Source organism: Halictus rubicundus, chromosome 5, assembly GCF_050948215.1.
Source record: "Halictus rubicundus isolate RS-2024b chromosome 5, iyHalRubi1_principal, whole genome shotgun sequence".
Lineage (NCBI taxonomy): Eukaryota > Metazoa > Arthropoda > Insecta > Hymenoptera > Halictidae > Halictus > Halictus rubicundus.
Genome location: NC_135153.1, coordinates 11933737 through 11958647, shown reverse-complemented (window position 1 = coordinate 11958647; position 24911 = coordinate 11933737). Strand labels below are relative to the sequence as shown.

The following is a 24911-nucleotide window of genomic DNA, read 5'->3' as shown; positions in this document are numbered from 1 at the left end:
CTAAACTTCTAGTTGCCAAGCTAACTACAGTGATTTCTCTATATATGTCGCCAAGGCCTGGACGATAAACGTCGCGGATTTATCCCCACTGCTACTCGAGAGACCTTGGACGCCGAGGAGTGTAAACATAACACGGCCAATATGTCTCCTGGACGATACAATGACGCTGGAAAGACCCGTGTTGTTGACAGATATCGAGAATTCACTGTATAGCATAATTTTTGAAAAGATAGTATTGAATATTTAACTAATATTCCAACTTATAATATTTAACTTCCGAGGACAAATAGTGCAATCGATGGCACAATATATTTCCTAATACCTCCGGCACCTCAACTTTCCAACCATGTCAAGAATTAGTTTAGCGATATGAAGAAGAATTAGTGAGAAAAATTGATGACAGGATAAACGTCACAAATAGTTTGAAAAATCGCGTGACGACTCTGACCCGTCGCAATCCAATTTAACTCCTAAACGCGATGAAGGGTCAGATTGATCGTACAGAAGGGGTTATGTTTGCGCCTAGAAGCGGCGCGTTTCGGGTCATTGGTTCCCGAGCGGGGAGAGTCAGCCAGCCTCGTCGACTATCGCAATAGTAATCCGACGGAAGTTCGACGCTCGCAGCTGGCGCCCGGAAACGCACGCAGGTACACGCGCGGCTGCGTCCTGCCGTCCGCTTTTTCGTCTCCACGCTCTTACGGCCGGCAGTCACGCGAGAGCAAACAAAGAGACGCTCGAAGTTGAGCGAGAAACTATGCACGCAGCTGCCTCGAGCTGCTCGACGCCTCGACGGCATTCCGTTTCCTCGGGCCGAGCCGCACGCAAGGTGCTCCGCCGAGGACTATTATTGTTTCAGTCATTTTCGTGCAAACCGACTACTTTCTTCGGGAGCATCGAAGCCGAAAGACTATTATAAATCGTCGATCTACATCGCAGAGGATCGGAGCATGGTGTACGTACGGGGTCGTCGAAGTGAATCCGGAATTTTCTCAGATGTCAGCCAAGATTATACATCAACGAAGCAACTGTTGCTAAGGGTGAGATACTCGAAGAACGATTTGAAACAATGTTTACTGTCCTTCATGAGGTAGGTCATTGCGTCCATCTTGAAATGCTCTACCTAGCATCGTGTAAACAAAGGAACATACCATTCCACATAAACAGACAGAATTGACCTTTACATCTGCTGTAGACATTAGTGACATCATCTAGGAGTTTATAGTCATCTCTTTTATCATCAGTTCAGGTGAGACATTGGGGTGTCTAAATATCATTTACTTGTTTGAAACCTTTTTTCTCGCAACAAGTAGGTTACGAGTAAATTCAGTTGGTAGAATTAGGTGATTCACCCTATATTGCTCCTTCCTTAGAACTTGACTTCTCCGGATTGACCTCGGCGACCCTGCGCGCACGGAACAAAGAAGTGAACAGATCGTGAGGACTCACCGAAGCATCCTCTCCCTCTCGAGCAGCTCCTCGGGGTTGGGCTGGGCGGGACCGAGCAGAGCATGGGACAAGGGCGGGTACCTCGGCGACCTCCATAGCATCTCGGAGGCGACCGCCGGATGATGATGTCCCGGTGGTGCCGCGGTCTGGTAGGCGACCGGCGGCGCGGTTGCTGCGGCAGCGGCGGCCGCAGCCGCAGCCGCGGCGGAGTTAGGCCCGGTGTTGGGCGGCGGTGCTTGAGGATGCGCCATCAGCAGGGAGGTGTGCTGTACGCTCTGCACGTGCCAGACACGGGCTGGCGTTGCGGCTGCGGTTGGTGTCGAAGAGGTGGTTGTCTCGTCGACGCTTAGAGCGGAGCTCCTGCTGCCGCTCCTCTCGTCGCCGGAGCCGGCGCTCCTGAGGGAGCTTACCCCGCTGTCGGAGCCGCTGTCGCCATAGGTTGCGGTCGCGGCGACGCTGCCAGCCGCGGGCCCGACACCTCGGATACCGATGGCCGGCGGTACACCGGCGAGCACACCAGTCCCAGGTAAACCGGCCCCGGCCTCCACTTCCATGAGGCCGGACTCATCGCCGCCCCTCCCAGCGTGCGACTGTTGTTGCACCTCTAGGAGGCTCGACGGGGGTAGCTGGTGGTGATGTTGGTGGTGCTGGTGGGGACTGCTCGCTACCCGGTGTTGGTGAAGCTGTTGCTGCACCTGATGCTGGTGTTGCTGTTGTTGCGCGTGATGGTGGATCACCGGACTGCTCGAGTAACGTTGCTGCTGCTGATGATGGTGTTGCTGCAGCTGCTGCTGATGATGGTGCTGATGGTACTGCTGCAGATGATGGTGGTGGTGTCCAGCGATCGGCGGTGGCGGCTTGTTCAGTCTCTCGGCTAGGATGACGGGACTCTCGTTGTGACGGTTCCGCTCCTGCTCCCGCTGCTGCTCCAGGAGCAGGCTCTGCCTGCCAGAGCCGCCGCCGCCGCTGCCACTAAGCGGACTCAGCCTCTCCAGCACGGAGCCTGAGTCCTGACTGCTCGACTCCAGCAGCTCGACGACCGATTCGACGCTGGCCGCCCTCGCGCCGCTTACGCTGCCCACGCTATCCTCCGTGCCTAGCTCGGTGGTCAGCTCGGTCCTCCTCGAGCCCCTGTCCTCGTCTTCTTCCTCCTCTTGCTCCTCCGGCAACTCTTCGTCGTGCTCCTCCGGTTCCGGGTCCGGCTCCGGCTCAGGCTCCGGCTCCTCTTCCTCCTCGACGCCCTTCGCCTTCGGTTCGGCAGTGGCTGCTGCTGCAGGCTTCAGCAGCTCGGCGTCGGCATCGAGGAGGACGCTTCTCGCTTTGTCACCGACCAACGACGGCTCGGCCAACGACGAGCCATTCACGAACACCTGATCCTTGCCGTGCCTCCCCCGATCCTCCTTGTCCGAGTCCGCCGGTTTCCGTTCGGGGGCTGCTGCTGCGTCGCCTCCGGGGTCTACTTTGTCCGGAGGTGGAGGCTCCGGTTCCCTGTCCCGTTCTCTCGACTGGCTCTCCTCGTCCTCCTCGAGCTTCTCGGTCTCCCTATCCGCCCCGTCCCTGCGCTTCCTGCGACCGTCCTCCTCCGCCTCCTCCTGATCCGACGCTACCTCCTCGCTGTTTCCCTTCCCCTTCCGCTCGGACCTAAGCTTCCTACCGATCGGGCTTGTCCGTAGTCTCTTGGTCAGGGGATCGCAGTGATCCTCGTCCTCCTCCTCGCCCGCCTGCTGCCCCCCTGTTCGACGTTCCTCGACCTCCGCTCTGTTGGTCCCTAATCGCTCCTCTTTCTCGCAGGACTTCGCGGTCCTCGGGTTGCTCTCCTGCTGCTCCTCGTCCCCAGGCTCCGCTTTCGTTTCCTGCACGGCCGGCGGCCTCGGCCTCCGTCGAACCGGTCTCTGCGATCCGCTCTCGACCGGACTTTTGACCGCGGTGCCGCGCTTCCGGAGCTTCGACGCGCTGCTCGACGCGCTGTTCGCCTCCTCTAATACCGTTCGCGGTATTCGGTTGCTCGGCCGACTCGACTGAGGACCCTTGTTCTCCCGGTCCTCCTGCCGCGTCGACAGACCGGTCTCTGTGTCCTTCTCGAGCCTGTCGCGACTCGCGCCCTCGCTCACGCGTCTTCGGCGACTGTTCCGCGCGGTGTTCTTTTCTGGAAAACAAAATACACAGGTGCGATTAGACCTCTTTGCCGGTTTTTCCGTTATCGAGTATATTAAGCCGTATGCTTAAGAGCCCGGTGTTCGTTGATTCGCGATAAGGTAGAGTGACTACATTACCGTCGAAAAATGGTTTCACGTGCCGCAAGTTTTCGACGCTATATAAGAATATTTTGTCGCTGGTAAAGGGCTCATTGGAAAGAGGAAGGTTCAATCTAGTGCGCGCTGGTCAGGAGCTGCCGAGATTATGCAGATATTTGGTAATATAAGCGTTAGAAGTAGGCCAAAAATTGACGATGCGCATGCCGTGGAATCCAAGCATTTTTATGCAATTGGATCAGTTTTCTGGATGAAATCGAGAGCAGCGCGCGCTAGAAAATATCTCCAGCTAGAAATTGAGCTATATTTTGTCTTGATTCTCTGCGAAATAAAGCGAAAAACTTGAAGCACGTTTCTGGCGTCAGAATTCATAATATCGATAATACAGGGCAAAAAAATGTGACAAGTTTAACTAGAGACTTAAGCCCCGTCAGATCAAGACCAACACGAATCTTAAGTCTGTGTCTGAAGGCTGTGAATGGAAATTATTAATTAAAAAGTTACGTGACTATCCCGGGCCCTTAAGGACATTCAGACCAATCACTCAATATATTTTTCGTATTTTACTTGAAGATAGAACTATTCAGGATTTCTGCCAGTATGTGGCTGGAGTCAAGGGTTATGTCTGAGTTCGGTTGATGAACGAATGAATGAACCGATCTCAGCGCGATCAAAGAAGTAATGTGCTCATCAAGGCGCTATTATTTTGCCAATTAGTGTGGGCTGCAAACAACTGACCCGGCGATTTTCCAGGGTCACGTCAACATCGGATTACGTTGTCCGGTGTATGATCACAGTTATCGATCACACAGGCTAGACGCACTCGTGTCGGACGCTCTATGCGGTGTAACCGGGAGCCTATCGGCGTAGCCTTGTTCAACCTTGTCGATTAAGGTCGATCGATTCAGCGTACCCTGGACGCCGCGTCGCGTCGCGTCGCGTCGCGTCGCGCTGCCCGTTTATCACCGCCGCTGGCAATTATGCTGGAGATTCGCTAATCTCTTTGATGCACGCGCGCAACGTGCCGCATAATTCGACGTGACCTTTGGAAAAGGTGCTGCAACCCCCGCGCACCACCGGCACAACACCGGAACTATGCGGGCAACGAATCGGCCCCGTTGCGATGGGAATTCCAGCTGGCCTGAATTCGACGGCATATGTGATTCATCCGTTACACTATCGTTGTTATCCCTGAACTCCGCAACCCTACGCAAACTCGCGAAAACTGGCACAAAACCTCACAATTCAAACAAACGATCCTCTCACTATTCCCAGATTAAGAGGACTGAGCAGATGACACACTTCAGGGGCCATGAATCATTCCAACATTTTTTACCATTATGGGCACAGTAGACTGCGGACTTTCATGCAAAATTAAACTTGTTGAATTCATTGGGACCACATATACACCAATCTCTTTTCTTAACAATTTTAATAAGGGTTAGAAATGATTTCTGTTCGACCTACCCATTTTTATCATAAATGCATCAAATCCACGGTCTAGACATCGGATTGAAAGGACGTTTAGAGATTTCCTACTCTTTAGCAAAACAGTGTTCCAATTTCAATCTTTAATATGAAACCTAACACCGATTGGTTTTAGACTTTTACGATCACTGAAAGTCTGTAGACAGTCCCACGGAAAATGTATGGATAAATCTCCCGAATCAAGTATACAAAGTGAAGAAAATTGCACCGAATGTACCTAAATCGAATCTGTTAAGTCGCCCCTCGCTTCGTATCCCATTTCCTTGACTCTCGCACCAGCACCGTAAACTTTCGTCTCTCCGGGCTGTTTTCGGAAGCATTTGCCGCGGACGGACGAAGATTTATGGCCGCTCGAGTCGCCCGTGGTAACAAACAAGATATCGGAGTTTGTTTTTCTGTTTTTAGACGACGGGTGGAGCGGAACGCCGAAAATATTCCGGCGATAAAAGTTTCGAGTTATCGATCAGGGCACGCGACCAAGAAGTGGCCAACCCCGCCGGCTAATCCTGCGAGCACATAGTTCTCGGAACCGACCTTCGGGATGCGCAGTGCGCCGACGTGGTCGCTTTCATCTCCTTGACCTCGATCAGTCTCGCCAAGCTCTAATATTCAATAGGGAGCGAACGTTGCATCCCGGGAATTGGTGTTCGGCCGATGTTCGTGCCAGCCCATATAGGCGGTTCAAGGGTCTTCGATTAATCCGCTATGAACACGGCAGTAATACGGGAATAATTTATGGCGTTGCGCCGACGAGATCGGCCTGCCAAGAGAAACCGGAGGAAACCGGGAGACCCAGTCATTAGCCAATAACATCACCGCGAAATTGCCGCCGTGCGTGGGAACCCTTCGCGAACCTGCGTTTTCGTCGGAATCTGCAAAATCGCAGTCATTCCTCCTCTACCGCTGTTCGCCATTAGCAATCGCTATCAGCTCGTAGACGCACAGTGCTACAAGCACGCTCTTCTTCTGGTTTTAATATTAATTATTAACCTCTTGCACTACGACTAATTTCACGGTTTCAGTGATTAGAATTTTTTAGAATTTTTTGACGCCAAAGTAGAATTTTATTTCGGTTTGAAGGAAAGTAATGACATACATATTTGTTAGACTTTGTACAGGATCTTTATCACGACGATTCGATATTGCAGGGCAAGGCGTTAGACAAAGTTTCAGAAAATATAACTTTTCAAATAACATTTCATAAAATTCACATCCTTCTATAAAATATTTAAAAAATATATTATCACGAAAACACAAAATCGTGGGCGTCACATATGCGTGACAGCGGGTATGTTAATTTGACCAGAAGATACGCGATCTTTATGAATTTTTTCGAACAAAATTGCGAAACGCTTGATGAAAACGTATTCGAGCTTTCCAGGTCTGTTGTAGACTATAAAGCGAAGCTCTACGTACAAGCGTCCCCTAAAAAATGAACGTCCCAAAATTAATGTTGGAGAACAAGGCCGGCGCAAGACTAATTGCCAATAAAATCCCGCAAGAAATTTTAAAATCAGTCGGAATTAAATTTTTTACGATGGTAGCCGTCAAAGTGTTCCAGTTTTGCAGCGGACCAGAAAGTGCTCTGTATCAACGACGGAAGTTAATAAAAATTAAATGTAAAAATATCTTTATATTTCGGATTTATAGCGCAGTAAAGTCCGCGAAGTCCTCTCGTCGCATGGATTCCTTCGGAAAAAACCATGAGCCTAATTTCAGGCAACACGGGTTTCGTTTTAAAAATCCATCGTGCAATTAATTCTTCAAAATAATATGAATACGTCGTGTCTAGACTGGGGATCTTTGTGCAGGTTTAGGGGTTGATATTGCGGTTTGATTTGCAGAAAGCCATTGCTTGGAACGCTTTATGTTATCATAAAGAATCCATTTTTCATCTCCGGTAACGATTCTGCTAAGAAATGGATCTCTACAAAATCTGGATAGCAATGAAGTGCAAATTGATCGACGAACATTCTTGTTGGTCTCAGATAATTGACGCGGTACCCATCTTCCTTGCCTATATGCATTTGCCATTTCGTGTAGGTGCCTTTGTATAGTTGACCATGCGGACCCAAAGCTTCTCGATAATTCTTGTATACTTAATTTTGAATCAGCTTCCACTAGAGATTTTAGGGTGTCATTATCAAATTCAACTGGTCGTCCACTTCGAGGCCTGTCAGAGAGATCATAATCACCAGCAGCAAACCTTCTGAACCTACGATGACACTTGTTGACCTTCAATACATCTCCATAAACATCGCAAATTTACTCTGTTGTTACCGTTGCATTAAATCCCGCATTAAAATGAAAAAGTATGCAATGACGAATATGATGTAAAAAGAAATCATACTTTTTAGAATATTTTGAACACAGGCTGCTTTACCGAAAACTGTAAAAGAATACGTGTTTCCTCTTCAACGGTCGGTACACAACTAAAGGCAAAACAAATTCTTTGGGTACCCCTAATAGCACGATGTTCTTAAATTGTCTTAATGGTTTTAGCGTTTCAAATTTCGTCCACTCATTTTCGCCATAAATGCATGAAATCCGCGGGCTGGTCGTGGCACTTTGCGGACCTAATCAAGGAAGAACGTCACCTGTATATGATGTATGCGAACGTGTTAAACGCGTTGGCGTGCGAACAGCTCGTTTATCGACTGGGGGAGCGTGCTCTAGCAATTTTTATGAGACGGCGAGTCACTTTTGAGGAGTGAGAGAGTGAGGAGAGTTCGATGAGGTTCGGGCCGAGGAAATCGGTCGTTCGTTGCCTCGTCAGCTGTATCAAAGGGGCGCGGAGGTCGACGGCGATGGTCGTTTTACGGGTAAATTAGAGAGTCGCCGTGCGCGCGGCTTGGCATGGGGCCTGCGAGTCTCGGAAGAAGAAGAAGAAGAACACGAAGAAGAGCGGGAAGGAGGTCTCTGGCGGCCGGCCAACGCTTTTATTTTTACACCGGGACCCCGGTGTCGTTTCTCTCGTCCTCACCCCCGCCGGCGATCGCCATTTTCCCCCGCTTTCGCACGAAAATCTCCGACGTCCCGTTGAAAATAAGTTTATCAACAAACGCGCCCGCGGGAGATCCTCGCGGCCGTTGCAGGGTGCTACGGCAGAAATAGAGCGGCTCGAAAATAACCGTGCGCGAGAGGAGACTCGATCCACTAGCCCCCCCCCTCTCTCTGCCTTCATTCACCGGCTATCGTTTTTCACTCTCCCACTCTGCGAACAGCTCGTAAATTACTCGACAATCGCTTTCCGATTCATGCCCGAATTATACACCTCGACCGATAGATTGCCCTGTCTAAACCTGCGAGCAACATTATCTCCAGCCTGCGAATCTTTACGCGAACATTTCCTATCTCAATCGCTCCAAACGGGAGTCGAACAGATTTCCCGTCTTCCTGGATTTGATAGGTTGAAGACACTATAGGTTCTTCAAATTCCGAAGCTTTCGTGACTCTCCATCTTTCTCAAGAAAAATATTTGATTTAATAGCGGCATTTGAAGCTGACGTCTGTTACTTTGAAAGGTCTGGGTTAGGCAGAGTTGATCCAACGTTTTACAGCTTCGATTCCGCAAACTTTGGCGCAGACCCGTTGCTCAAGCTTGAACTTGCAGGGATGCGAGCTTTTTACGAGCAATAAAGAGCCGGCTGCCGTCCGGAGGCTGCGGAATGTCATTCCACCGGTTTTAAAACGGCTCGGTTAATTATTCACGCGGCGTTTGTTGTTCCCGAGCGAGTCACTAACTTTTCGCCACGCGGATCTTTATGCAAATATAGATTGTTCCACGTTGGAAATAGATCGTCTGATTAAATCAAAGCCGGGCCACTGATTCGCCAATGTTTCTGCTCGCAGAAGTGTGAACACCACGGTCTGTTGTTCGAAAGGCTCGAAAACGAACGGGAGACGGGAGCGTGATGCGGATCGTTGGAAAAGAAGGTGCACGGGGATACCTGTGCGCGACATTCAAATTTCGACAAAGCGTTTAAATGACCGGCAAACTCGGCCAGCCGTGTCTAATTTCATCCCTGCGAGACCCCGGGTCAGGACGAATCGATATTGATCGGCGTAGGGGTTGCTTTGTCCGCAGCGACAAAGACCCTGTCTACATAGCTGTTTTCCTGAACTCTACCCTTCCGAAATGGCAACTGCTCCCCCGGCTTCTATAAGTAACACCGCGTAATGGAAATTGTGTATCGATGGCATATAATATAGTAGAAGTTTGTTGTTCGAACGAAATACCAGCTGCGCTGATTCTATACCGTGCATTTTACACGTCGGAATTTGTAAGCTGGATTATATTTACTCGACGTCGATAAATTAATCGTTATTGAACCGTTTGTATTAATTATTCTATTTATAATTGAAATATTCTGCTAGAACTACGAAATAGTAAGCTGAAAAGTAAGGTGTAATATTCTGAAATTATCGATGGGACAGTGACAGCGTGCTTGACTGTCAATCCGTGGGCCAGGGTTCGAATCCCGAAACTTCGTCTCTCCCTGATGATTTCCTTCGAATTTTTCCGACTTGGAATATATCATCAATTACATTTCCCAACATCTGGTACGGTCATTTCACGTTAAACAAAATAATTCTAAATATGCTAAACGGGAAATGACTTTAAAAAAATACTTCAACAAAAAGTGGGAACAGTTAAAAAGGTTTAAAAGAAACATCAGAGGGAAAAGGAGAAACGTTTCACAGGAAACAAGCTTGAAAATATTAGGAAAATGGGTAAAACCGAATAAAAGCGTGAGAGAAAAAAGAGACACACTGGTACTGAGGAAGAATTATGCGCCACAAAAAATTGATAAAAACCAGGAGGAAAAACCCAGAAAAGTTTAGAAAAATTCGATAAATGGACAAAAAAAAGCTCCCGGGGAAAATAGGGAAAACTATTAAAAGACGAGCGCCATGGAAAACCCTACGAAAATGAAAAAAGATCGTCGAAAATCGGGGACGTCCGACGCGGAAAAGCCCCCTTATAACTTCAAGGCAAATGTCCAGGTAAAGTACGCAACTCGAAGCGCAAATAAAAATTCCGCCGAGATGAAAATTCATAACCCGTCCACGCGGCGGGCATTTCTTTTTCCTCTCTTCTCCCTGGAGCGGTGAAAATCTCCGACCGCGTAATCCCCGCGCCTTTCAATATTCTAACACGCCCCCGGCCGACCTTCCTCCAGGAATCCGCTTACCATCCCCGGGAAATTCGTTGCCCGGATTATCCTGTTCCTCTCGTCGTTCTGTCTCTGCGAACATTGGAATTAAACGCGGAAATCCGTCTGGCCTGGAATCTTGGAAATGGCGTCGGCCTGGACACACCAGCCAAGGGATCCAGGGAGGATCCCCTCGGATCGAATCTACGTGTTCGATTTCCCCATCGACCGTTTATCAGACTGCGACGTGGCTTCCGGTCCCGAGCCTTCAATTTCGATAAACGCGCGGCCAACTTCCATCCTAATCCGAAAGCAAACCCCGGCAAACAGGATTCCGTGTTTCTTCCACAAAGGACACGCCCGGAATCCTCGACGGCGACGATGTAATGCTCCTGGGAGCGTTCAATCTCTGATTCGTGGACCGGGAGAATTTATGCAAATTTCCAGAAACAGAAACTCAACGTCACGTTGAATTTGAATCCTACAACGGTTGGCGTTCAAATGATTTCACAACGAAATATTCCAGTCGGTTTAAAGCGAGTACAAGTACACTTTTGGCGTTTTATCAGATTCGTACGAATAATTTCCGGACACGGTGTGGAGGAATTTCACGTCGGATCCCAAAGCGCTCCGTCGAGTTGAGCTCGGTCAGGGACCGGTGTTTCCGGTGTGGCTTGGAGGACCCGCAGCCAGCGACCCGTTTTCTAGTCCAAACAAATACGATTCGCAGGAGAGATTTCCCAGCGCCGACTCGCCCGACCAGTTATGGTAACGCTGGGTCGTCGACGGTTCCGTTTCCTCCGGAGTGCAATACAATTTCACCGGCGAGCGGCGGGCTCGATCGTTCGCGTAACGAACACGGGGGAGAACACACACACACATAGAAACTGAGAGAGAGGAGAGCCGCCCTGCTCTGTCCCTGTTTCCCGATTCCTTTTTTATCCCCCGTTCCTCCTCCGTTCCGAACAATAATCGTCTGGACGTCGTCGTTCCCTGTCCCTGTCGTCGGCGCTTTTGCCCGCGCGCGTTGCCCAGAAATAATGGCCGGGCGAATTAAAATGTAAAGCAAAGCACGTCGGCGCTGTTCAATTACGCGGAGCGTAATGCATGCGGACCGAGCCAGGACAGGAGGACAAACCGCAGTCGCCAGGAAACGCGGAGCGTCGAGAGTTTGCAAACGCGCCCATCCTCGCGTTACATGCGCCCATGTATTCTGGATACATAGAGCGGGAGAGGGAGAGAAAGGGACAGAGAGAGAGAGAGAGAGAGAGAGAGAGAGAGAGGGAGAGAGCCGAGGTCCGCGCATCGGATAAACGCACCCCACGTATGCAACGCCGTTGCCCGCTTGAGTGCTTCTCCCCCTCCGGGTAATAACAGTAAATCCTGAGTAATAAATCCCTCTCCCTTGTCTCTCCTCCGCGCCCCTGCTGTCTCTCTACCTCCTCCACCTGTCCGTTCCTCTCTCCTCAGTCGCCTACTATTTCGATGCCGTCCCTAACCCCTCCCTACTCGCGTTCCTCGTTTATCCTTACAATCACTCAGGGGGGGATTCATGTATCTTCCAGACTGCAGACCCAATTTTTCCGGGGTACGGACGCCGGTGCACCTGCTAGATCATCGTTACACGCATCGCCTCGCCAGCACTCGCGACTCTTGCTTTCGACAATTTAATAGAAACACCCGACTCTGTAATCATCCAACCGATGTATTCGTGTCATTCGCGACAAACACAGGTGAAACACAAAACTGCACAAATAAGTACAAAAATTGGACGCTATTACTACATTATTTTCGGCTTGTTAAAATAATTAAAAGAGGCACATTCACTGCCCACTACAAGATATCTCGTAGTTTTTTTCATTTTCAAAATGTCATTTGACAAGGTGTCCCAAAAATGTATTTCTTTGGAAGGGGTGATTCCTGACGCAATTTCAAGTAACTTTTTCCTTTGCCAAAATGTTCTCTTTGTTAAGGAGTTATTAGCGAAAAACACAGACCAATCAGCGCGCGGATACAGCAGGCGGATTCTGACTCAGCCAATGCCAACGCCACGTTCACCGAGCCGGGATCCCACTACTATAGCCGTGCTCTGATTGGTCCGTGTTTTTCGTTAATAACTCTTTAATAAAGCCGCGGAGAACATTTTCGCAAAGGAAAAAGTTACTTCAAATGATCTCAGGAATTACCCCTTTCAAGGAAGTACAAAATTTTTGGGCAACCTGTATATCTGCAAGTAAATATTATTAGATTCTGTGAAATTCCGTGTTCTCTTTCAAATAAAATCTTAGCGCCCAAAGAAACACGCTCTAAATTTGCCTGGCAGTGAATGGATTAATTTCTGTTGCCTATGATCGACTTAGAAACTTTTTATTTTGCTGATAATCAGACTCAGAATTTCAAGAGCAAAAATATTGGAGCACTCGATCATCCAGGAATCTAAAATGATGAACAATCTACTAACGAAGACACAAACTTCCAACAGAGACACTCGAGTATACGATGATTAACATACGAGGCGTTAACAGGTACCATTTGCTGACCAAGTGTATTACTGTTCGCAGAAAGATTAGTGTTCTCTTTTTTTGTGACAGCACACGTCGAAATTGGTTCGCAGACATGGTGCTCGGGCAGACGAGGCGGCGCGGTGGCCGGCGTATCGAGGTCATCGGTGTAATTTATTGAATCCGAGGCTCGCCTTTTAAAAACGTATCGATCGGATTAATTAACGTTACCTGGACCGTGAGATTCGATTACGCTCTCTTCCTTCCGTCTGAAAGGCTATCCGCGAGACCGAGACCCATAAATATTTGTTCGGCGAGCGAGAGCGGACGCGGGCTCGCGCGCACGGCCGGGCACAGAAATTGAACGTCCGGCAAAAACAAACGGTAACGAGGGTAAAAATAAAGCGTGACGAGAGCCGGCCGACCTCGCGGATACGCTACGCGGCACTGGCGCGGCGTCGCTCGAATTAAAGCGGACCATCTTTTATAATAGGATCGACGATCGCCGCGGACGCGAATTAGGTCAATCCGAGTTCGATTTCTTTCGCGAGCGTCTTCGGCTGCTGTCAAGCGGTCGACCTGGATCGTGAGAGCTCTCTAGCTGTCAGCGTTCAGCACCTCGAACGTATCTTCCATTGTTAAACACAGCTGAACTGGTGGCAGTTGCTAAATGATTCCGGAAAGTTTAAAATTTCAGCAGGGGCTGAGGGATGATGTTGCTTTTAAAATTGGTTGAGGATATTCTCGGAGACATTGTCAACTACCCCTTTTAAACCTAGGAGGGTGGTTGTTTCCAATGAATCTAGAATGTTTATTCCAGCAGTGCCAACAATGAATATTTCAGAACTGTTAAGCAGGCCAGTGTCAATGTCCCTGATGGGTCCACTATAATATATACACCCTATGGCATTTGACCTTCCTAGGTATTTTCAATGAAAGCACCAGCTAGGTTGCCCGAGTCGACGCCGGTCCTCTATTCATTAATCTTTCTGGGCGCACAGTGCGCGCAAGCCAGAAGTACACCGTCAACTAAATATTTTACAATTCGTTGCCAGAAATGTGGCGGGACGTGCCCAAACTGCATGGAACGGGATTGAGGTCACTGTCAGCACTTGCCGCAACTCGCTCGGTGCTTTCAAACAAAATTTTCTGTTATTATTGCGCTGGCCGAGAGGACTCTTCTCGCGTTGTTTCCGAAAATAATCGTTACGAATAACCTTCGAACGGCAGCAGGGGCAACGTATGCGTGCCTCTAATAATTTAATCGACCGTGTGAGAAAACTTCTCGGCCGACTCGGTATTGTTTATTATTTCGCGGGGAGATTAATTTGCGGCGTAAACTGTGAAACCGGCTTTAAAAATAGTCGAACGCGGGACACGTAAGCCCCCACTCGTCTCGGGAAGACGATGGCCCTCGACACATTTTTCCGTTCGCGAGACACCCGAACGTCTCCGCGAGGAGTTACGAGAGCGCCGAGAGGTCCCTAAAAAAACAAAAGAAATACGAAACGATTCCGTATGGGCGACACATGACGAAAATTCCAGCGACTCCGCCGGGATGGGGGGTGGGGGGTTAAGAGTAGACCTGCGTCGAGAGTTTTTGCTGCCTCGCGGCCACGTTTTCCCGAGTCGCCTTTGTCTCGTTGGCTCGACGACGAAAATACTCGCCACGTGTCGCGTTACGTCGAACCTCACCCGCCTCAAAGAAATGGATTAACGAGGGCACAAAACCCCTCTCGCAGTTACGTCATCCCTTTGAGAACCATCCACCTGACTCCACCGCATCCATTTCAATTCGAAAAAAAAAAAAAAGGAAATTAAACGACCGTCACGATTATCCGCGATTCGCAACGAAGCCCCGACCCTTTGACGATTAAAGCGATCGCGTGGAGATGAAATCGTTGACAAAATGGTCGGGGATCAGCGGGAGGTTAAGCCTTGAACTTGACGGAGAGTCGGAAGGCGGCGATGGTTAATTCCCATTCAGTAATCCGAGCGTTAACGGGGTTAACGGCCTGGCCGAGCACCGCGGAGTGACGCAGAGCATGGTCGTGCGACTTTTGGGAGGGGCTGGGAGCACGAAACAATTCGGATTCTGCGTGCGACAGGACCGCCTCTGACTCGGGAGAAACGGGCTGAAACTTTCAATTCCTGATAGCAAGGGAAAGGGGAGAGGGAAATGGGAACGAAGGAGATCCCGAACGACACGACGCGACACGACACGACACGACACGACACCGGCTCGCCACCGGTCCGCACTAACGAGCGATTCTGCAGGCAATGCAGTATTTATTAACTCCGGTCGAGCTCGAAACGATTGAATGGTCAGTGACCGGATGTGACGCGCCCGTGGACCAAGATGGCCGACCACGATAATTACTCGCGTGTTTACGACCGATAAAGCTTGAATGCCCCACCTCCTACATGGGCCACAGAGAACACCTATATGTCCACACGCGCAGATTGTCAGGCTGAATCGTGCGCGAGAGGGAGAGAACGGTGGCCGTGTGTGTTTGGAGCGTACACAAAATGTCACGAGCACGGCCCTCGACACGGGTGTACACAGAGGGTGGCTCGATGCAATTTGATGGCACTGTCACTGGTTATTGCCAGAATTTCGAAGCCCCCCCTCCTCTCTCTCTCTCTCTCTCTCTCTCTCTCTCTCTCTCTCTCTCTCTCTCTCTCTGTCGGACGGGAAACGATTTCCATATCCGCGCGCGAAGCACGCTGGAGTGCGAAAAAGTCGAACGCTCACGAGAATATTAAAACACCGGGGCTCGGGGGCTCTGTCTCCTCGCTTCCCCATTGTGTTCTTCGGTCAATTCTTTTATTCGTTTTATCCACCATTCCGCGAACGATAAAAATCTATTCTCCGGTTCGCCAAAGTTCTTTTCACATCCCGGTGAAAATATTCTCATCAATTCTCGATCGCCTGCAGATGGACATAGCAAAAACTGATGGAGATCAAATAGCGTCTGCAGACTGGTGGTTGTCGGATTCTTACTAAATATTACTGGTCCGAACGGTCCTTGGAAGTTGTAGACTTTGCGGGGAGCGAAATTTTCCTTTCCTGTGTTTCAGATTGTTTTTCTCCAAATACAGTAACAGTGTAAGGTAAACACTAGGTTTGTCCCTGGGGTACCGTTCTGCCCTTGGAAAATTCGAGAGCATTCCAGCCACGCCCACTGAGATAACTTCGGACATAGATTGTAGACTTCTGTGCTCGATTTCAAGGGAGTACAGAGTCTCTAGGTTGAACTTAATTAGAGATTGCTCTATGGGGCAGTGGCCCTGCTCTCTGGCATCAGGGCACGCCCACTGGCCACGCCAGGATCCAGAGCCACGCCCCCTCGATACATTCCACACTCAAAACAGAATATTTTCCACTTCACTGATAAATTTCTGAGATACACAAACTCTCAAGACCAAAACACCGTTAAAAATTAGCCAGCGGGGCACTGGTCCAGCCCCCTGGCACCCAGGCCACGCCCACGCAGCCTCGCAATTCTCGAAATCCCGCTTTAATCCTCTCGCGATCGCATTAAACAGTTTCCGTGGCCCCTTTATCAAGCGGAGAATAAAAATCTGAAGTTTGAAACAGCGATATTTCAGAAGAGCACAGTATCAGCGACACAATCGAGTGTGTCCTGGCTCGCTGCCGTTGTACCGCGGGGCCGTGTAATAAAACTTTCGATCGCGGGTAGAGACTCGGCCCGGCACCGGGTTCCGCTTTTATCGCGGATAAATCAAACGCGACGAGGCTCGGAACACCCCGGGCTTAATTGTGGCTTTATTTATAGCCGGTGCTCGTTATCGGGGCCCGGAGTCGACGGCCTTGAAAGCGTAACAGTAAAAATGATTCCTACCAGACGCGTCGGTCACGGCACGCCGGCTCCGGAATCTCCGGACACCGAAATCACCGAACCGGAGCGGAACGGAGCGGAATGAAGCGGTCCGCTCTCGCAAATCACGCGGGTCGCTGTTTTCCGCTCGCTATCGCGGGGGTAGGGGATCGCATTGACAAACGCGGACCGTGTTCCAGCCCCGTGCGAGAGAGAAAGAGGGAGATAGAGAGTCACCGTCACCGGAATACTATTTTCCGCGCGTAATCGAGCACGCCGACACCGTGCAACGTTCTATTAATAAATTACCGTTGCTTTCTTGCCCGTGATTCCTTCCCATCGAGCGAGTTCGCGCGCCGATAATATATCACCGTTGATAATTACGTCGACGGGAGACACCAGGTGGCTTCGGTGTTCACCGTTGCTCGTAATAGACCGATAAATATCGTCCGCGTTCGTTCGCGTCGCGTTTCAACGGCAATTCGAGAGGACGCAGCCTCGGGCGCTCTCGGCCGTGCACATGCCCCGCTAATTCCCCGAGACCGGATTGAAAATCTCCTCTCGCCAACCTGCCGCGCCGGTAATTATTTTTTCACAGGTCGACCGAACCCTCGTCAACGTCCCCGCAATCGTTTCCGGTCGGTGTTTCCATCGACGACCTCGCTGGAATTTTTTTCGACCGGACTTTATTTAGCCGAGTCAGCAGTTTTGTCGACCGAAACTCATCCCACGCCTCCCCCCCCCCCCGATCCAGCTCCATTAGACTTACGGACAAGTCCCTGATGGGCTCAGATAATCCTGGAAGAGCAACGAACAAGGGTAAACTTCCTCGCAGACGTCGAACAGCCGAAGTCTAGTCTTCGATCCTTAAAGTCCCGCCGCCGAGGGGGCTGCCAGCTTGGGGCGTGTTGAATAGCACCCTCTGGCATTTCGGGGCATGGCGGCCGGAATACATTGATCGCTTGTAAGCCTGATTATTCTGCGGAATGACGGGAATGTCGAGGTTTGTGCGTCAGGAACTCGCGAAGATTCGTGCGTCGACTAATGGGAACGGTGGATTCGTGTTACTGGTTTCCAGACGGAATTCTCTGACTGATTAAAAGAATTTGTGCCGTCCTCGAAGCTTGTGCTTTGAGTTTTGCTTTATAGTGATCGATGGAATGCGAATTTTATGCGTTGGTGATCAAAATGAGTAGTTGTAGTTTGAAACAATAGAAAGCTTAAGGGCCCGGGATAGTCACGTGAATTTTTAATTAATCATTTCCATTCGCAGCCTTCAGACGCAGCGCGCGCTGCTCTCAATTTCATCCAGAAAACTCATCCAATGGCATAAAAATGCTTGGCCTACCTAGCACTCAATGCGACTGAGATGTGTTACCTTATAAATATAACAAGACTGTGTTTATTTCCATTTTGCGCAATCTGTATTACCACATGTGTAAAATAAAAAATCGTGGGACCAGCGATGGTAGGTTTAGCGTTGAAAGAGTCGAGAAGTATTCGCTAAGTGATCCCTGTCGCTTGCAACAACTGCAGGCAATGCTTGTCACAGGTGAAGATTCGCAGTCAGATTATCCTAATTCGGAAGTTCGTTCTACGGTTTCCCGATTCGCAGCGTTTCGTTAGAGTTCCGGGAGCTTCGGAGGGGTTTAATCGACGGTACGGTGTGCCGGGGAATCGCAGAAGTTCTAGATGTCCCCCCTCCCTTCCCCCCTGCAGCCGGTCATTATTGGCCCTCTCGGGTTTATGGGGAGCCATAAACGCGGAAATAGCGTATGGCCAGGGCGCAGCAGGCCCTAGACGCGTACCTGCACACGCTGACCTAACCCCTGCGAATAGCTCTCCGGGGCTCGGATCGATCTACAGGGTGTCCTCGACTTTATCGTTTCCTGCCGCCTCCGGACGACACGTTACACCATAATACAAGCGACACGCTGCCTCTAATAACCATCTGGCGATCGATAATCGCGCCCGGTGGTGCCTCTTCATGGCTGCCAATATCCTGGCGTTTTCGTTCGGGGCTGCTCCCTCTAAACGAACCCCCTAATATCTTCCCGTAACGATTTTTTTGCCGAATTGTTTCAATACTACTCGATACACATCTGCCAAGTCAGTGAAGACTATGGTAAATCCATTTACTCTGCTCGCGTGCAAGGTCTCCTCAATTTTGGACTTTTCAGTGCCACTTTGTCTGTTCAGAGTGCCATTTTCCGTCTGTTTAACACTTAGCGCTTTGCCACGCCAGCACAATTTTTCTACTGAACTGGAAAATCAATTTTTACTACAACATATTGTATTTATAACTATTTCATTTTATTTATAGGGCATTTGATGTTTTAATAGCGCAACAGCTCACTTTACACGTCTAGTGTTGATTTCTACCGAGTATGTTAATGGAAATCAATTACCCTTCGCTGTATTACAAACACTGCGTGATCATGATAATAGGTCTGCATGCATTAAACAATTATTAGTTCGAATAGCGTAGCTCGTCGACTGTCACGCGAATTTTCATAATTTCAGACTGTGATGATAATACTAAATAACGTGATTAAATACGATTGCAGGCTTATCAATAATGTATTGCGTTTTTTACGGTGTCGTCTATTATCCAATTACTTTGATGTATTATTCGGTGCTGTTTAGTTCGAATCACTTGAAACACCTTTGTGACAGCTAACCTGTATTAGATACGAAGTACTATTCTAATCTATTCTAATTTTACCGTTCAACCAAAAAATGTCTAAAATATCGTACGCTTTTGAAAAAAGGCAGTTCCGGCGGAAGAAAATCGTCTAGAGAAGAGATCGAGCTGTGTTTGGCTTCTGTCCGTATCGGTCAATAAAACCGTGTGCATTTGCATAAAGATCCGTGGTCGTCGGATCTACAGCAGCAGGATCAACGGTTCCAGGAACGGAGCCGTTCATCCCGTCGCGGAGTCACCGGACAAATACAGCTGTCTCTCCGTCGAAGGGGTCATTAACGAGCGCAAATGAATGACAAGTATGCGCGAAATGCTCGCGATACACGGCTAGCCACTCTCGGCGATCCGCCGTGTAAACAGGGGCCTCGACGACTGAGGGACCTTGAAAGGGTTCAGCGTATCGGGTTCCCGTGCGCGCGGAGCTGCCGCGCCGGTAGAATGCGAGACTTTTTGCACGCGATTTAATTACCGGTCCCAAAATATTTACATCGACAGAAAATTGCTCGCTTTTACGGCGCTGGCAATTAACCTCTCAACGAGTCCGTTGCGACCAAAAAATTTGGGGGAGACCACATTGAATGAGACTGCTGAATGCGAAACACGCCTTTTGTTGTTATTATCGCTTGGTGGTGTAGAGAATGCTCTGAATCGCTGTTGAGAATTATTACGAAGTGCAACGTAAATGTAGATCAAACTGCAGATATTAACCCTTTGCACTCGAAGCTATTTTAACTCCAAAATGAAACATTCCTTCCGACCTAGAATATTGCCCTTCTATATATTTGTTTTTTCATGTTAAAAGTGGTGCAACTTACTCGTACAATACCGAAATGTTTTTGGTAATTTATTAAATACAAACGAATTTAATAACGTAAAAAATATTTTGAATAATGATACAGCAATGTTTAGTGGTGCCTTAGAGGCACCATTCGAGTGCTAAGGGTTAATGTCCTTTTAGTATTATTAGACGGAGAATTCTCATGCAAAATAAAAATAAGAGTCAAATATTTTCATTCATATATTGATGTATATTGCTTTGTAATAACGACAAGATTACATCTGTTCAAACCTCATACCATTTTGATTCTAACATGTGCTTCAATGAAGAAGTTCATTAAAAAATTTCTGATGAAAATATTATTATAATTTCAGTAATTGTGAAAGAAAAAATTAGGAACCAGTCATTTTGACCTGTTCGGTAGTTCTAGCGTTAATAATTCCAATCAGCTGAAACTAACGCGTTGACGTTTCCCAATTCTTTTAATCTGTCCACTGCTTTAATTGACGCTTTCCCGTTTTTGTAATAAAATCCCGTAGTCCAATCATTACTACTGGATTGTACTGTCGAGCATGATGGAAACGAGTAGATTTAGTAGATGAGTAGATTAGAAGAACGAGTTTGACGATAGAACGCAACGTCGACTGACAACCACTGGCGCCAGAAGCGGTTCTCAATGGCGCGCAGCCAACGATCGAGGCAATTGACTGCTGTTGATCCAAATCACCTAAATCCCATCAAAAAGGTCCACTATCTTTTCCTGGCCCAACGAAGTGACACTTCCCCCACGTATTCCTTCAATTTCAATAAAATGGTGACCAAGCAGTTCCCAAGGGGTAATTAATCAGTTTTTAGCAAAAGAGGCCAGTTTCTCGGTAAGAAGCGAGGCCAATTCGAAAGGGGGAACGTGGACGGGTCGAATGAAGAAGCGGAAGAGGGGTACGGGCAGCGTCGAGAGCGGGCAGGGTCTAAACGGCGGCGTCTTGTTCGGGTCACGAACCGGTCGCATGTTTTGCTTAGGCCGGCACGGCCATTATATTTTATTGTGTTGCGCCGGTGACGTCACGACCAATTGACCTCCCCTGAGGCCACTCCGTGAGTTTAACGCGAGCCAATGGCCAAGGGGTCTCTCTCTCTCTCTCTCTCTCTCTCTCTCTCTCTCTCTCTCTCTCGTATGTGATGCTCGTTATTCCTGGACGAGGAGAGACAGACGGTCCACTGATGCGTGCAACGGAAGCAAAGAGGAAAGGAGACGGCGAAAGACGGAGGGCAGAGACACGGGCCACTTTAACGTCGCGTCTCGACGCCGGAAAGTCTCCCTTGTTTTTTCTGGAACTGCGCCGACGTGACGCTCTCCCCCAAGAGAGAGAGAGAGAAGGAGAGGGAGAGAGAGAGAAAGAGAGCAGAAGCAGTCGACGAGAGTTCGGTTCAAAGGCTTCTCGGTATCGGACCAGAGCAAACGGCCAGGCGAAGTGTAGCTTTTGGCAGGGACCCGACCGTGCCTGCGTGGAAATAGGGATTCAACAGCGGTAATACGCTTTTTTACGGCCGGCTCGAGACCGGAGCCAGCCTCCCACGCGACAGACAACCGCTCCGTGATTCGTTTCTCGATACCGAACACTCGAGGAACCCTCTCCCGCGTGAAATCGCATCGGCACACTCGCATGTTCACCCCTACGATGCCACCCGGTGGCAAATTTCGCCGAATTTCTGGGTAACAACACTTTTTCTTTATTTTAACACTAGATTGCCGGATGAAAAACAAGATATCTGGTCAGTTAGATTGGTGGTATTGTATGATAATGAGGGTGATCGGATACCTACCTTCATAATTCTATTAAAAATCAAGATATGTTTAAAAAGAAATTATTTAAGCTTTTCTATAGCAATAAAATCGTAAATCAGTCAAACTGACTCGCTCCGGCAATCTAGTGTTAACTCTCTACGACCTTTGTAGCGAAAAACAACTTTTAGCACTTTCTCTGTAAATCCGACCAATTGCAATTTTTCCAAAATTACTTCTTCTGCGTCACGTGACAAACTATTTAATCTAAAAAAAATTCAAGTCATACGGTCCAATATTGAAAAAGTTATCGCCTCTTTAAAGTGTCCCAATATTACCGTGACTGACTGTGTATCCGGAGAAAATTTTCGTCAGTGTAACAGTTCCTGCAAAGATTAATACACCAGACTCGATTCCTCCAATCCGTGACTTCTCGCGCTACTCTAACTCTAAACGGTAAATGTTTATTATCCTTATCACACGCTGTTTGAGCACGCAGAGCGTAAACACGTGTCAGCAGAGTGGAAAATATAAAGATGTACTGAAATCTAATCTATTCTCCACGCGAGCTCTTCGCGTAGCAGAACCGTTCGGGTTTACCCAAGACGTGACTCGTGAACGATAAAACACGAATGGCCAGAATTCGCAGGAAGTGGACAAGAAGTCCTTTTGTTCGGGGACTCGATATACCCGCTATAAAAATCATTTACTTTCTGAAGGCTGAATCACGTATTTGTTTAACATTAATCGAATTAGGTTAAGGGGGGAACCTTGTGTAAAATGAAAGTTTTTAACACTTTTTTTGTTTAAATCGATAGGAAATTTCCTCAGGAATACGACAAAGAAAGTTAGAAAGTGATCAGAGATGTACGTTATTTTCAAAATAAAGTGAACGGTTGTATTGGGCGGAGCGGCTCAGTTAGTCGAAGAAGAATATTTTTCAAAAAAATTCCTTTCAAGAAAATTTTCAAGGTTCCCCCCTTAAGTAGACAGAAAGCACGCGACCGGCACAGTCCAAGGTTTCTATTTTTAATAAAGGAGAAGAAGAAGAAGTCCTTTTATATCGAATTCCAACACGCAAACAATATTTTCCTCTTGGAATTTATCCGTCGGAATGACTCGAGGTTTTAGGTCACGGGTAGGTTATCTACGGTCGAGATTAACGAAGTAACATTTTCGCGCGGGCAATTAGCGGGGGAAGATGGCGGCGTACGGCTCGCGAATCCAGCCCGTTTTCCGCTACGTTGAACGCGCGCTTTATCCCCGTGAATAAGCTCCATGTTACTTTTTTTTTTCGCGTGCCGTCTCGTATTGACATAACCAGTGATATAACGTAGCGATAGAGGAGTTATCGTATCAGTCGCCGGTCGAACGGACTGCAGGCTTATCGCGTACACACCCACGTCGATTTAACGTTGCCGGAGTTAGCTAGGACCGACGTTTCGTAATCTAAAAATCCCGTGCCGATACCGATTGCTTGTCTACATTAACTCAGTCCACTTTTTTTCTACCCAACCCGGACGTCAAGTGCATCTCCCTATCGGACACTCGACGCGATACCGGACCGCTTATTAAAAATATTCGAAACGAGACGATTCGCTCGATTCTTCTGCCTCTGGTCATTGACAACTCTCCTGGTAAGATTACTTCGGATGTTGCGGCAGAGAAAGTTATAGTTAATTCATTTGTTTAGGTATCGGACGGAACATTGTGGGAAAATATTGTTCCTTTAAATTCACGACCAGTAATTTTGTACATATAAAAATTCGATTCTTTCAGATGGTTAACTTTTTAAGTACGGCGCGCTCGTCCGCAACTTTAACTCCCAGGGACGGCGCGCCTGGCCGCGGATGGGTAAAAAGCCACTATAGTGGTTCGTACCGTTCAAACTGATTCTTTCCACGGAAACCACTGTAGCGTTGTACAGAATTTAAGAGGTTGAATAGAGAAAGAGTAAAACATTTTACAGAGAAACATTTCCAAGGCAGAAATTATTTTTATTCTTGTTTGAGTACCGGAAGTCTGTGGCAGTAAACTTCCAACAACCAGCTAACTTTAATGAACACAGAAGTTGCATTGTTTGGGACTTCACAGGATTACACTGCATGAAATCCGCAGACTTTATTAATGCACTGGAATGCTACAATATCGCGTGTACGGTGCTGCAGATATCAACAGTTGTGTACATACACATAAGTTATGTGAAATAACTGTACAACAAAGTAGATTTTTTTTTAATGGGACGACACGCTCGGTTCGACAGCTTCTTTACGACCGACTTCGGTCCTCGGTTTCCCTTTTCACAAAAGCCCTTTATACCTGAAGGAAAGTAAGCCGCCCTTACCACTAAACCTACCACCACCGGTCAAAATTGGTTGAAACCGGTTAAAATTATAAAGAAGGTCTCGTGGGAAATGATGAAATAAACATATTTAGTAGAGCACGTATTATAATACGAACCACACAAAATCCAAATAAATTCAACCTCGCCATTTTTATAAGACAACACGTATCAGTTACTTTTATGGCTCGGTAGTTTAGTGTTAAGCCTACAGTTTTGGAAGTGGCAATTGTTACAGACCAACAGCAACGATAAATGTGAATGACCCGCAAATGAAAAATGTGTTTCTTGGCCAAACAATTGTTAGAAAATGAAAGAAACGCAATTCGGTGCTATGGGCAATGGTTTCCGGCCGCGATCTCGTAAAATTCGTAACCGAATGATGATGTACAGTTGAAAAATGTGTCTCTTCGCAAAATAATCTTCATAAAAGGAAAACAGCGCTACGCGGAGCTCCGGGCAGCGGTTTTTGTCGCGCAAAAATTGATAATCGAATGGGTAATGTGTGGGCGGCCGATCGATTTTCGGAACGGATCGAGCGATCGCTCGTCGACGGATAATTAATTCAGCTAATAAACGTCGGCGCGGTTTCGAATGGAACAGGTGGCAGACGTTGTATC

General features: G+C 48.1%; 1 protein-coding gene and 1 long non-coding RNA gene across 5 annotated transcripts in view; one reads left to right on the top strand and one right to left on the bottom strand.

Annotated features, from left to right (window-relative positions):
- LOC143354397 (uncharacterized) overlaps window positions 1-24911 on the top strand; it is a 532419-nt gene that overhangs the window by 266584 nt on the left and 240924 nt on the right. The gene's annotated exons all lie outside the window — the stretch shown is intronic.
- Window positions 1-24911, bottom strand: part of Kdm3 (Lysine demethylase 3) — a 365285-nt gene that overhangs the window by 139422 nt on the left and 200952 nt on the right. For all 4 annotated transcript variants that reach the window (XM_076788423.1, XM_076788426.1, XM_076788424.1 and 1 more), the window contains exon 8: window positions 1447-3592. In XM_076788423.1, the coding sequence (XP_076644538.1) occupies window positions 1447-3592 (2146 nt within the window). The remainder of the gene's footprint in view (window positions 1-1446; window positions 3593-24911) is intronic.